The following is a 15274-nucleotide window of genomic DNA, read 5'->3' on the forward strand; positions in this document are numbered from 1 at the left end:
AGGTGGTAGGCCCTCAAAGCATCCCAAAAGAATACTTCTATTTTCTGAGTCATCAATCTGAATAAAATAAATGAAGTCTAAATTGAATGGAACTCAAAAACATTGTGTCTTAAGTGTAACTTGTTAACCACACAGTCCTTCTGGGTGAGCACAGCAGTTCTTTGAGTGCGCTCCAGTCTCACGCTGGGGGATAAATGAATGCTTCAGCAGCTGGTCTGCAGACGGCCGAAGTCTCTGGTCACTGGAGTTGAGAGAAGAAAAAAAAAGTTTTAAGTTATAAGAGAATTTATTCCCAAACAGGACTATTAATAGAAAAAGTATTCACTGAATTAAGTCTGTAACTCAATTAGTTACAGACTTAAGCAAGTTTTCACTAGAATTACATTAGGGATAGTTCAGAGTGAGCATGAAAGGGATTTGCCAGTTTGCACAGACCAAATAGAACGACAGCTCTCACCTTGTCAAGCTGATTTTCACAAAATCATTGGCATGATCCGAAAACCCATTTGGCAAAGCGGGCATCAACCCTCGTTGAGCCCCGATGTAGAACAAGGCAGCCATCTTGTCCATGTGTGCCAGCGGTGGTTTCCCTGTGGCCATCTCAAACACTGTGCAACCCACACTCCATATGTCTGACTTCCTGCCATATCCTGTCTCATTGATAACCTGACGAGTGGATGAGATGATCAAAGAGTCAGGTAAGATTTAAGCCAAGTTCACACGAACAGACTTGCAAAGATGTCAGATTGCTGCACTGTTCACGCTACACTTGCTTTCTTGTAATTGGGAGTCTTACGCAACATGACTGACCAGCGACAGTGTCACATGCTACAAGATCTTCCACCTGTAGGATTCACTTTTTGTCTCCAAATAATTTTTTGTCACGAGATCACACGAGTAGAGACAGTAAATAATGCAATACCATGAAAGAGGATATTTTTGTTCAAGCAATCCGCGGAACTCGGCTTGTAGCCATGCTTATGGATGTAGTCAGCATGCGTGTTTACAACATTTTCACAATTCTTTACTATTTCTAGCTGTTCCCTGTAGACACAACAACGGTGGTCTGTGTTGCAAATCTGACAATCGGAGTAAAAATCCTAATCTTACAGGCGACTTTTCTTGCACTCTCGTTGGCTGCAGATGCCAAACAGACTCCCTGACAGTTCCAGTTATTTAGCATGCTAGATATCTTGAATGTGTCTGCAATGCACCGCCGAGCCTCTCGGTTAGTGTCTTTGAGCAGTTCACACAGTGCTCAAGCTCTAGTTTGCCTCTGATCTGGGGCTCTTGTCAGGGAGTCAGCCAGAGGAAAATCGGAGGCTAAAGTTGTGTCGTGTGAACTTGCCATAACATTTTTCGTTTAGCTGATGAAGAAATTATTACAACTCCAATAATTGAAAAGGAGCCATCTTCACAGATGAGAAGACCATCTCAATGCATCTACCTCCGGTGCCATCCAGTAAGGTGTGCCGTGGACGGACTTAAGCAGATCTCCGCTGTTGCTGGCGGTGTGGTTCAGGCAGCTGAGACGGCGCGCGCAGCCAAAGTCTATAAGCTTGATGACGCCAGTGGGCATCAGCATGACGTTGTTTCCCTTCAAGTCCCGATGAATCACCCTGTTCAGGTGAAGGTAGGCCACCCCTTCAAGGATCTGATGGGTGTATAGAGCCAGGACACGCTCTGGCAGGGGACCAAACCTGAGGGCAGTTGAAGTCATTAGTACAGACTAGTTATTGTTAAACCCTCTGATATTCCAAAGCTCAATGTCTCAACAGACTCTTCTGGGTAAGTTCTTAACCTGTGAAGGATGCTGGCGATGGATCCTCCTGGGATGTATTCCATGAAGATGGAAACCACATGCTGATACAGTGAGGTACCCAGAAAGCCCACAATGTTGGCATGTCTGAGGGTTTTTAGCAGCTCCACTTCCCCCTGCAGATGGCCGTACTCCTTCTTCGCAGTGTCGGAGTCGGAGGAATCAAGGCTAACCTGTTTCACAGCGATCAGCTGGCCCTGGCTAGTCAGGCCGCAGTACACCTGGTAAGAAGGCAGCAGTGATCGCCAGGGTTAGCTCAGTATCAATGTCTGCTGCGGTGCCAATAATGCTTTGAACCTTAATTTGTCATTCTGAATTTCCATACTTACTGTCCCATATGCTCCCCTGCCGAGTACTTCACCCTTTGTCCATGTGATGGCGTCATCTACAACCAACCTAGAGCCAAGAAGACCACCACCGTCTGTTGACTTATCCTGCAACAAAATACACAGAATTCACAAATGTCTCTCACAATGTCATTATTCTTTAGTGAGGGATTTTACGAAAAATGATGTTGAGTTGAGGGACCAAACCTAAAGCAAGGCCCTCTCCAGGATAATAAATGTTTTCTTTTCACACACCTCTTGGATTGGCATGTCAAAAGTAAAATTGGTTCAACATGCTTAATTGTGCAGACCTCAAGGTAAACCGTATCATCTTAATGGAACTTCTAATATATGCCAGCAATGTAAACATTGATAAAACCCTGATACAGAGACAGGACTGTTGCCCTGTGCATGTGGAGAAGTGCACCTTTATGAACCATGGTGCAATGGAAAGTCTGCTTATGTAACCATTAACTATATTGCAAAGGAAGGTTAAAGAAAAATATAAGTTTAGGACTAAAAAAAAAACTCCCTTGCCTTCCTGAGAAAGTCAGACTACTCTCTTCAGTCAAAAGAACAATGACAATACCGCCCTGGAGTAATGCAAGAACGTGATTGAATAAATAGAGATAGTGTCTATGTGCAGTTCCAAATCACTCCCGATCATGGCCACATCTTGTCATGAATTCTATGTTTATTTTTTTTTTAAATAAATACTTTTGACCAAGAAAGTTTACCTCAGGAAATGTCTTTCTTCCTGATGCATAATCGTCTTCTCTGTTGGACTCCAGGTTTTCAGGGCTTATGGATACATCCCTCTCATCCAATGAGATCAACTCCTCGGCCAGACATTGTAGCAGGTCATCTGTAAGCGGCCCGTCCCCCGCCTCATCCAGGAACTTCTGGTAAACTGGTGACATGATGGTGAGGCTGTTGCTGGAAGACGTCCAGGTGTTGATCTTTGGCTGTTGGGTGCTTTGAGATGACACACGCTCAGGAACCGGTCGGTTTGGTTCTCTTATTTCTTGCATATTCATGTGTGGGTGTCTATGATCATCGGCATTAGATGAAGCCGCTGGCGTGGTCAATGTTCTGTTATTTGATTTGATTGTTTCAGACCCATATCTAGAAAGAGTCTCCTTTATGGTCGATAACACAGTTTCTTGAGCACTGCTTTGACAAATTCCAACATCCTTGGAAGGAACTACCTCAGCCTTTGTGTGTCTATCCCTCTTTAATTTGTGTGTGCCTTTCCTTGGAACAGCTGCAATGTGAGGTTTTACCCTAGAGGACACAAGTTTTGGTTTGCTTTTAGTGGAAACCACGACACTCTCCCCCGGACTTATCCTCTGCACTTGTTTCAATGGTCTGTGTTGGGCTTTGTGGCACTGTTGTGTCTTCCTTGGCGGAGCAGACTGCACTTGTCTGCCCTTCACTTTCTCGCAGGAGCTGGAAACTCGCAGGTTATCATAGATAGGACCGGCAAACATCTCGTAGATGGCCGGTCCATCATCCCCGCTTTGTATCTGCTGAAACATGTCTTTGTAGGTGATAAAGTCCACGGTAGATTTCGACCTCGGTGTCCCCGCTGGACCGGGTCTCTTTAACTGCCGGATGCTCTTCAGCTCTCTCGTTGGTGCATGCTGTTGAGCTCTGTTCACCTTGTCAGGATTTGCACTTTTGCCCTGATCACTAAGCTTCTTTCGTGGTGAGGGGGTGCCAGTGTGACAATGAGCACCTTTAACAGATTTGAGCTTTGACTTTACTTTTGTGGCAGTCTCTCCACTAATTATTAGCTCCTGGCTATTCCTCGTTTTGTCCTTAACTTGTGTGGAGTGCTTCAGATTGCTTTTGGACCGATTGAGGACGCTTCGGTCTTTGTGTGCAAGAACGTTGAAGGACTGCTGGGTTGTTTGAATGTCGGCTCTTATTTCACAGTTTATGCTGGTTCTTCTGTCCTTGTTCAGAACAGGTTTTAAGGCCTTCAACATCCTCTCATCTCCCTTGGGATCCATGTCTGACCGTGAAAGGGTTCCTGCTGGAGTAAATAATTGAATTGTCTCCTCGGTAGTGCCAGTAGGTATCTTTACATCCTCCCTACAAGGGATTGGATCATCTACCTGGGTTTCTTCACAACAGGAATCCCTAATTGTTATTCTTGTCTGTTTTATATGCTGCAGGTCGTTTCTGTAAGTCCCTTCAGCGTATGCACTAGCATCACCTTGGTCATTATTCATATGGAATGTTATCACATGGCTAATCTTACTGTCAGGCTCTGGGGTGCAGCCCACATGGTTACTTTCCTCCTTAGACTTTGATGTGATAGATAATTCATCGTTCACAGTGTCTCCTTGTTGTGCATATTGATATTTAATAAAGGAGTCATTGGTGGCTTGGCCTTCACAGTGAGAGTTTATACGATCGATGGGCTCTTCATCCAGGTCATGTGCCGACCTATGGATGGGTGGAATGTGACTGATCTTTGACAAAACTTTTAAATGCTGCCGTTTCTCCCCAACCAAATCAGCCTCAGTGGGGCTTGTGTCGTTCGAACGCCGCGCCAGTCTCTTTCCAATTAACTTCAAATGTCTTTCCCCTGAAGCTCTCCCACACACATCCCTCTCATCTTCCTCATCCTCATCCTCCAGATCGAAGGAACTCTGGCTGCTTGACCCGCTCTCTTCACTACCCCCCTTAGTGGACAGAAGGCCAGTGCGTGGGCTGCCCCAGGACAGCCTATCTCTCCTCAGCCGGGTCCTCGAGCAAAGGGGGCTTCTGCTGATGGGCTTCAGGGGAACACGTTGCTTCAGCGCTGGTAGAGCCGCACTGTCCCTGGGCCGGCTATCTAGTGGTGCCAACAGTTTGGGCGTTCTGGGATGCAGAGCCAGCAAGGGTCCCTGCACGAATCGGCACAGAATACAGACAATGACAGTTATTCAATCGTTAGGACTTGTGGGGTAGACAAATTGAATGAATGTCAGTATGACAAGAAAAAAAGTGACGGTGATACAAGGACGGTTTAAATTCACCTTTTGTTCATTTACAGTGTCTTGGAAGACCAGTCCTGCAGACAGAGATATTTTACATTAAAAACAACATGCACACAGATATCATCAGCAAACAAAAAACCTTTTATTTTGAATACATTAAGTCACTTTTTTACCACTATAGTGCTATTTATACCTGAAAAGCAAGACAATTAAAAAGAATGGTAATTCTATTTTGGTGAAAAGAGAGCTGAGCCGGAAAGGCGAAGCTCTCAATTTACTGGTCGGTCTACGTTCCTACCCTCACCTATGGTCACGAACTCTGGGTTGTGACCGAAAGGACAAGGTCGCGGGTACAAGCAGTTGAAATGAGTTTCCTCCGTAGGGTGGCCGGGCTCAGCCTTAGAGATAGGGTAAGGAGCTCGGACATCAGGAGGGAACTTGGAGTCGAGCCGCTACTCCTTCGCGTCGAAAGGAGTCAGCTGAGGTGGTTCGGGCATCTGATTAGGATGCCTCCTGGACGCCTCCCACTGGAGGTTTTCCAGGCTCGTCCAACTGGGAGGAGACCCCGGGGAAGACCCAGAACACGCTGGAGGGATTATATCTCCCAGCTGGCCTGGGAACGCCTCTGGATCCCCCAGTATAGAAAATGAGCTGGAAAATGTTGCGGGCGAGAGGGAAGTCTGCTTGGCCTGCTGCCACCGCGACCCGACCCCGGATAAGCGGAGGAAAATGGATGGATGGATGGGTAATTCTTTTTTTTTTTATTTTACTGCACTCCCATGATACTTTGGATCATGGTAACCAATCTGCTTCCGGCTGGCTACCTGAGCTACCGAAGCTTAAGACAAACTGCCAAAAAGGAGCCAACTAGATGCAGCAGTGAAAACTGGGTGTTCCTAGAATGAAAGTGTAGTGATCAATTTGACTCGGACAGACGTGATCACTATCAGAGATTTCCACTGTGCATTATATGCAACACTGTTTTCTTTTGAATATTCATAACAAATGTTATGTAAGTCCTCCTCTGATCTACAAATAATACTGCTTTGTAATTTGTAAAAAAGTATTATAATATAAGTCAAAGCTTTAATAACTACATTTACGTACGGGTCTGAATGTGTGCTCTGGCCTGCATCACAGTGTTTGAGCACAGTAGGGGTTCCATGAGGCTGGGGGCTGATTGGCTGAGCTGGCTGGACTCAGCCACAGACAGCAGGGCGGGGGAGGATGGAGATGCAGCAACCACACTTCTCGTCCTCTGCCTGTAAGAGACAACTCAAAATCAGACCTTTTTGTCGACTTTTGTGCGAGTGCCACAGATTTGTTTTGTACCAAAAGGTACATTTATCAGAATACGGAAGGGCAGCATTTTCAGTCTATTTCATTCAATATTTAATTTCCAACTGTCAGTATCTCTGTTAATATGCGATGTTGACAAGCACATTACCACATTCTGCTATTGATTTGTGTTTCTTAAGCAATGGCAAATGCCTAAATGAGTCCAGCTACAGCATATACCTGTGTTGAGGGGGAACCGGCAGGCAGGAGGTCCTGGTGCTCAGCAAACCAGGTGAGGGAGCAGGATCCAGATGGCTCCAGCGTCTGCTGCTGTCTCCCAGGCTCGGCAGAGACAAACCTCCTCTGCTGAGGCGAAGAGGAGAGAACACAGACAGGAATGTGGTTAACTTTGCCTTCGACAAGAAGAGAGTGTTTGTACTCAGGGGGTGTTTGTTGGGGCTCAACTGAGAAAATTGCAAATGCTGATGACTTTTATTATCTTGTGCTGAACTGAACATAATGAAAAAAGCTAAATTTCCCCTCCCATCTCTCTCTCTACATTACTGGAAGCTGATGCTATGAAATTAGAAACCTGCTCAAAGACCTTTATTCTACTTGGAGAGCTTGGACTTTATTCAGTGGTGAGAGCGTCACATAGCAGACAATGAGCTGATTCACCAAAGCCCTCTCTCTCCCTCCCGTTGCCTGTGTTTGTAACCTGTTTGGGCAGAACAGCTTGTCCTCTGGACACAGTGACAGGTGCCTGCATACAGGACAGGAGTGTAACCAGATAGGACACCATTCTACCAGTTGGTGTAAAGTAAAAGGCAGTTGTTGACTAGCCCAGGGAGAGTGAGCTGTGTATTGAAGCGACTGCGTTTGTGTGTGTGTGTCGGGGGGGATGGAGTGTTTACTGTTCGCACAAAAATTGTTTGTGGTTACACGTATGGACAGATGTTGATGTCTGCACTGTCAACACTATCAGCTAAATGCCATCAGCTTGAGGATTATCACTGCTTTTCAGCCAGAACACACTCATGGGAGTGTGTGTGTGTGCGTGTGTGTGTGTGCGTGTTGGTGTGTGTGTGTGTGTGCGTGTTGGTGTGAGACCCTACCCACCTGCTTCCTCTCCCTGCATCCTGGTAGGCCTGCCTGATGTCTCTCAGTGTTTCCATGGCGTTTTGGAAACAGAAAGGGATTCCCTTATCTGCTCCAGACACACACACACACACACACACACACACACACACAGTTACACTCACCTGAATCCATCGTATTCTCTTGGTGTTCACACTAACACACACACATTTAATACTCAGTTACCACATTTCTGGCCCGATAGAAGCCACATAATGTCGTCTACATCCAACCGATTTGTTCGGAAAAGTAAACAACCATCACTGATACAAGAGAGATGCTCACATCACAGAAAGAAAACCTTGAATAGCAACAAAAGAAACATGATTTCAAACTGCAGTTCCTTAACTGTAAAGTGGGGGTTCATAAATGCTAAAGAACAATGTCACTCTGAGCTTTCTGAAGTTCATGAACCACCCGTTCTAGAGGTCAAACAGAGAGTGCCTTGATAACCACTGGTGAGTGGGTGCAAACTTGCATCAATTGTTTTCCAGTAAACCTGCTGCTGCTGCTCATATAGAACAGATACAATATCAATATATCAACATTTGATACATGTCACAGAGAAAACACATTACCGGTTTCTGAGCCTGTTGGTCCACTCTGCTCCCATATCGAGACGAAAGGATTGAATTAGAGAGTTCCTCTCTCTGTTTATTTCATGATGAATACACCTACATTCCGTGTTCTCGACGCGTTCGTCCCTCTTTTAGAGATCTGCTCAGTCCCCTCTGCGTCTCAACCACGCGGTTGTGGCTGAGGCACAAGACCGGCAGGCAGGTTTCTCAGCTGAGAGGTCGTATTGTGTGCGAGACCCCTCCCACCCAGTCACTCCCCCCTAACTCCCTTACCTTTAGAAGGTGACCTGATCTGATGGCCTATTTGGGTCCCTATGAAAAGCCAATAGTTTGACATACTTTAAGTAGACAGTTGGTATACAAGACACCCACTATGGACTGAAAATACAATTTTGGTCCTTCTGTAACAAGCCCAAAAAGAAAGTTTTTACTCTTCTGTCATACATCGATAGTCCGCAGGAGTCCTAGAAAGAGTCCACATACCGTGGCTGAGGCCTTTACGATGGTCAGACGGAGGAGGAGACCCTGGAGATTCCAGCACTTCCTGGAGAGAACAAAAGTGAGCAATTATTATATGTCCCAGTCTTTTAAAAAAAAGGCTGGTAGACGTACTGCACGCCAGCACTGAGGGACCTCAGTGTGTTTACTCAAAATCAAGTTAAAGTAAACACTGCCCTTATCTCATTCTGTATTGATTGCTTTCATTTCCTGTGTTCTCATTGAGCCTGTGAATACTTTCTCAAAACTCGTCCGGCATGCAGGCCAAGAAGATGTTACAAAATAAACGACAACCCACAAAGGCACGCATTTAATTGTTTCATTTGTTAGTGTGATGGAGTGTTGTTTTTTTCCATGTTCAGAGGTCGAGGGGTAATTTTGAAGTCCACTTAAACATGACAATTTCAATGATTTTTGAATTGTTCTAAGTTAGCCCTTGGAATAAAGTGTATTTTATCTTTAGTAGTTTTAACACTGTACGTGTACACACACATTAAAGTTGAGTGAGCCAGTGAGCCGCTGAAACACGTGAAGGTCTACCACCTGCTCCTCTCTTCGGTAGTATGGCAACTAAGTGTCAGCTACCCAGAGAGCCCCTCCTCCTCCTCCACACACACACACACACACACACACCTATACACACACACTTATCTATACAGCCAATTACTACTCCCACATGTTTGTCTTCTGGGTGACCCCTCACTGCCAGTCTGCCTGTGTGTCTGTTAATTGCGGCTACATGAGAGCAACAAGCCACATTGTGAGCCACGCAGAGTTCTGCACTCGCACACACACGCTGAAATACAGCAGATCATTATCAAGGTGGATCGTAAGAGTTTTGTTGTCATTTAAGAATAATGTTCAATGAAATGACTGACAAGCAACCTCACCCCCCAAAGGACTTACCCCTGTGTGGCTATATAGTAGAAAGCCGCTCCGATGTGCTGGTATCTGCGTGGGGGAGGCGGCGGTCGACTGATCGGGATAAAGGCTCTCGAGGTCCAACTCCACGTCCGAATCCCCAAACTCTGAGTCCAAATCCTGGCCTGAGTATTTGTCAAGGGCTAGGAGTGACGTGGAGGCAGCATCTGCGCAAAATCAGAAACAATTCTAACCCCTTTGTGGCCTGTGTTGAAAACGGTTTCTCCCAGTCACATAAAGAGCAGGTCAAGAATTTGAGAACACTCCAGATCCACGTTTGGGCGCATAGGGTCCACACCCACACGAGGACCCTGTGCTGTTTACAGAAGGTGGGGAAGTAGAGGTGAGTTGTAAAAGTTGAAAAACGACTAGTTTTACCTTTCTCTGTGTGTTTTTTTATCTCTCTGTGTCACCTTGATTCTGTATCGCCATCCTCGATACAAACTCTGACTCACACACTCGAGGCTCTCGGCAGCGTGCTCGCTTAAAACATACACAAACAAGCCTTTCTTATACCCTCCCACATAAGTGCAGGCTTTGAGTGCCACTGCAGAGGTTTTACTCTGAAAAAAAAACAGGATCATGAATGAACTTGGTATGCTGTTTGTGTGTATGTGTGAAAAAGTGAGAGGAAAAAAAAACAGCGTGTACTCACATTTAGTCATGAATAGGAAGACATTTTTAGAGGTGTGTGTATGCTTTGAATTGAACATCCAGTTTAATAAGTAACCGATCAATGAATCAGTAACCAAAGTGAAGCCGATAACATGAGGTGAAGTGACCAAGTGTGAGCAACATTTGTTAATTTCCTGAAATGAGAAGCAATGATTGTAACAGAGAAATAAACATGTCTGTTACTCAAGGTTGCCAATGGCCACCTATTCATTAATGTATGTAATACAAAAGCATACGATCTCTTTTTGACAGTTTCCATGTTTCCAAAAGAGAGCACTGTAGTGTTGGGGAACTGTTATAGAGTGCAAGTGTGGGGGGGGATTCCTTTTCATGTTAGAAAAACTTTTGTTAACAGCATAATTCTAATCAGATTATAGTTATTTTTGAAAGAAATGTGAGAAAGTATAAATCACTGGATAATCCCTACTTTCCCAAAGCAGATCACATGTGCAGCTGTAATCAAGCTCAGTATTTTCCCACAACTTTAAAGCAGAATTGATGCAACTTGAGGCAGCGTAAAAAGCTATAAACACAACACTGATGTTTTAAACATTTGGGGTTAAACTTGCTAGCAGTCGGCTACTCACACATCTTGCAGACAAGATTAGCATTCATTAGAAGTTGAGTTTTTGACCAACTGACGAATGTATTCCTTCCATTTTTAGCTTTGTTTTGGTCTCCACCAACTCCTGAGAGAAAGGTTTGTAACTTTAGCTGCTAAATGCTCCAATATGCTATGCTTTACTAGCTAGTCGCTAACTCTGTCTGTCTGTTGTTTGGTGCTAACCAGGTATAGCATACAGTCGGTATATCAGAGCTATTTTGCTGGTGAGAGCCTGGAGAGTGAACCAAAATGGTATAGTTGTTGTGTCCGGAACACCAAAACGATGCTAAAAGATGCTAAACCGCTCACTAGAGCTGAGGGGAACCGATGGCTCTCTACAGTACAAGTGACCCATTTCACATTATATATAGTTATCTAATGTTATTCGAAGAAATAATATTTTCAGTAGCTTGAAATTGGGAAAGACAAAAACTATCATCCACTAACTCATGCTAATTGATACATGCTTCTTCTGTCCGAGTGTGATCAAAGTGTCCTGTTTTTGTGTGTGTGAGTGTATGTGTGTACCTGTGTGACTGAGGGCCTCAACCATCATCTGAATGATCTCCTCCTTCAGAGGGCTGGTGATGTGAGCAGCGTAGTGGGGAGCACAACAGCCGCTGTGGTCGCGTAGCCGCAGATCACTGATGGAGAAGTTTAAAGACAGTTGGGGAAAGTCTAAGAAGACAGTTTCAGGCATTTAAAAATGTGCTTCCTTTGGCAGATGCATTTCCATTTGGTGTGTTAGTGGTGCGGAGTATTTTAACTCAAGAATCAAGCTGCTTTGCCTGCTGGTGGTGAAAAAGTTTGTGTGTCTATTTACTTTTCCGTACAGTATATCAACGCGTGCATGAATGTGTGTTTTCTTACGCGGAGAGTCCCAGCAGTTCCTTGACCACTTCCACAGGTCTGTGTTCCCATGGTAACAGTGCGGCCATGTCCTGGAAAAGATCAACGTCCCTGACAGCAAGCATCACGGCCGTCACACCGTGGTTGTTGGGAACATTCACATCCACCCTGTCTGCCTGAGCCTGAGACAAGCAGACAGAGAAACATATTACAAACATGAATAATGCATGGAGCTCTGTAGAGTATCATGCAAAGTGCTGAGATCACAAAAGGGGGAACAACGCACCGTGCAGCCTTTTGCATAGCTTCGGTTTGTGGTCTGTTGAAATGTATAACTTATTTTTGTTTTATTTGTGTTCACACATCCACCGCAAACACATGTTTTAGTTATTATTTAAAGCCGTGACAGCTTGATTTAAAGTCTTAAGTATTTCTCTACAACATGAAATATTCATGACTTTGTGTTGAACAATACGGAAGCCTTGAGTGGCAAGCGAGAAAAGAAAAGGTGATCTATTTTGTAAGCCTACGTTTTAATTAATTAAATATAAAAAAGTTTTTTTTATCTTCTCTTTTGTCACTGTTGATGTTGTTATACTAATTGTGGCCACAGGGGGCTGAAGGGGTAGTGGCGCACTTCAGGAATACCGAAATGAGTACTGCAACAACAAAGGACACCTCACAATTTAAAAAAGTTAGATCTGACTCAGAAAATAAATTACCAGAATTTGTTTTTTTCTCTCAAGGCTTCCATAGCACAATCAAAGTTAAAATGTAGGAGAAAAAACATTTTTAGTCAATATCTATAAAGACTTCAAAGCTTAGTTAGTCTACCTCAACAGGGCTGTCTGGGTTTGATCATAGTTGATTGACCAAACCCAGACAACCCATCAACTGTCATCTGTGTTTTTGAAACATGAACACTTAGTTGTTGCCCTTTGTTGTCGTTGCTCCTCGGGGGGAAGTCTCACCAGCAGGTGCTGTAAGGAGTGCAGGTCTCCCTGCCAGGCGGCCTGCAGCAGCTGCGCCTGGGGAGGCAGGTGAGGCCTCGACATCCACCCCACCATTATCCCCCGGAGCTCAGGAGGGCTCACGTGGAGCGCCGTCTTCCGGCTGCAGCTACACAGGGTCGCGTCAGCCCCGGCCCTCAGGAGCCGCTGCACCACCTGTTGAAAACGCAAAGGGACAGTTGGTAGACGTTTACCTGGCTACATACATTTGCATTGATAAAAAAAAAAAAAGAGACTTGGTTAATGTGTAAATTCTCAATAGAATCAAATGTAGTGTGACTCATCTCACTTTACAAGGGATCACAGTAGGGGGAGGGGAGGGGGAGTCTCCCCTGTGTTACAGGTAAGTCAAATCTTTGTTTTCCACATGCCCCCATCAACCCCAAGAGGGTGCAGAGGAGTTACGCAAACAGCAAGACTCAGGTCACGTGGGTCCCTCGTGTGCATGAGCGCATGTTGTTATTGACAGGAAGAATACAGCCCGTCTGACAAACATCGCTCACCTGAAGGAATTTTCCGGTGAACAACGGACAGGATGTCATATCTGCTAAGTAATGTCACAGCTAACATGACCAAAGGTAAAACCGGTAATTATCATGACAATAGGCGTACCCATCCCCATACCTCAGTCATGCCTGTGCGACAGGCTGTGATAAGTGGACTGGATCCTTCCTCCTCCTCGTCTTCGGTGTCGGAGGCCTCCGGGTCCACCCGGCACTCTTGTCTACGGGTCACAACCGGGACTTCTTCGTTTCCCTGCACCTGCTCTCTCTGTAGCGCCTCACCGGCAGTCCTGTTCTCTCGTCTCTCCTCGCTTCTCTCCATGGCTCTCAGGTTGTCAGACGGATCTGTGTGAAGTGCAGTGTTGAAGCCGGAGGTCAGAGACGACTTGACCCTTTTTTTTTTATTTGATATTAAATGGATGATTACCTGCAAATGCTGCGCTGAAGTGTGCGATCCGGTTCTTTCAGCTCGGCGTCTTTGCTGGTCTGTGTGTTTGTGTGATCATCACAGTGATGTAAGTCTCTAGAGATCCGTGAGTCCCAGCAGACGGAGACAGAGGGCGTGATAGGAACGATTCTTTCACATTATTACTGCTGGTGAGTCGCAATAATATACGTCACTGTGCCAGTCCGTCAATGCATCAATGTGACATACATATCGTTGTATTATGCTCTGCATTGATTGATTTATTCAGTCATTATTCAGTAGCAGTAGTTGTGCCATGCCTCCTTTACCGTAGAGTCTTGCTGGATTTTAAATGGTTTGAAACCAACTTTTAATGTAGTTTATAAATGAGCTATACTAACAGAAAATAAATCCCCATAATAATCATTCAACATTGGGGTAACCTTGTGGCTCACCTGGTAGCTCACCTGGTAGCTCACCTGGTAGCTCGGAGGCCTATGTACTAAGGCTGAGTCCTCACCACAGCAGCCCGTGTTGGGTTCCGACCGTGGCCCTTGTTGCATGTCGTCCCCTCTCTCTCCTCTTGTCTGTCTTTGGCTGTACAAAAGTAAAGGCAACAATGTCAAAGAAATAATCTAAGAAAAATAGTGCAACATATTCATCAAGAATGAATGTCAGTGAGCCTTCATTTTGTGATTTGGAGGTCGAAAAACATCAAAACGTGACAAAATTTGGTTGTAAAGTCAGAGTTGATCAGATGTCTAGATTACATATAACCGTTGTTCAACAGTATTCTAATGAGGATATTTACTTTTTCAAATACATTTTTCGAATAACTCTGATTCTTTGTCAGAAATATTAAACAAGTCTATTAATATGTGAAATATTATCTGCATGGTAGACATCTAATCAACTTTAACGTTTGAAAAACATTTTGCCCATTGATTGATCCTGTAAGATCATTTTTTTTATCTCAACTCGATGTCCACAAGACCTGACTGAACTGATGACAGGACAAGTCATTTACATTTTTTATTTTTCGAAAATTCTGTACTTTATTTTAAGAGCCACATTTTTCAAAAAGCTTTCTTTTATGTATTGTTTATCCACCCCATCAAGATACATGTATTTGATTGAGCATGTATTATTTATAATTAATACAGTTCAATAGACTTGGTTTAAGGTGAGGGGAAGGTTGGTTGGTAGCTGTTACGGCTATATGTGAGTGTGTGTGTGTGTGTGTGTGTGTGTGTGTGTGTGTGTGTGTGTGTGTGTGTGTGTGTGTGTGTGTGTGTGTGTGTGTGTGTGTGTGTGTGTGTGTGTGTGTGTGTGAGTGAGTGAGTGAGTGAGTGAGTGAGTGAGTGAGTGAGTGAGTGAGTGAGTGAGTGAGTGAGTGAGTGAGTGAGTGAGTTAGTGTGTGTGTGTGTGTGTGTGTGTGTGTGTGTGTGTAATTATCGACATGACGACTCCCAACAATGTTTGACAACATAAACAGAGCAACAGTCAAGATGGCTGAAGTGTCTCTTATATAATCATGTTTAAAACAATATGCTCTATAGATACATTAGAAAAGTGGCTTTTGGAAGATATGAAGGAACTTCAATGTAATATTTGTCAGTGATTGTTAGCTATGCAAAGTTGAAATGAACTACTTTACTTACATGTCACTTCATTCGTTGA

At 44.5% G+C, this 15274-nt stretch overlaps 1 protein-coding gene across 1 annotated transcript; it reads right to left on the reverse strand.

The window, feature by feature from the left end:
* Positions 1-20: 20 nt before the first annotated feature.
* On the reverse strand, positions 21-6587 carry map3k19 (mitogen-activated protein kinase kinase kinase 19; the record flags this gene model as incomplete). Its single annotated transcript, XM_079170219.1, has 10 exons — positions 21-241; positions 458-666; positions 1448-1700; positions 1802-2040; positions 2149-2253; positions 2883-4162; positions 4412-5042; positions 5175-5209; positions 6243-6397; positions 6583-6587. 10 exons carry the CDS (start codon positions 6585-6587, stop codon positions 124-126), a joined length of 3030 nt encoding a protein of 1009 aa, XP_079026345.1. The 3' UTR covers positions 21-123.
* Positions 6588-15274: the final 8687 nt, after the last annotated feature.

The sequence above is a fragment of the Pholis gunnellus genome (genome assembly GCF_910591455.1).
Source record: "Pholis gunnellus genome assembly, chromosome: 12".
NCBI lineage: Eukaryota > Metazoa > Chordata > Actinopteri > Perciformes > Pholidae > Pholis > Pholis gunnellus.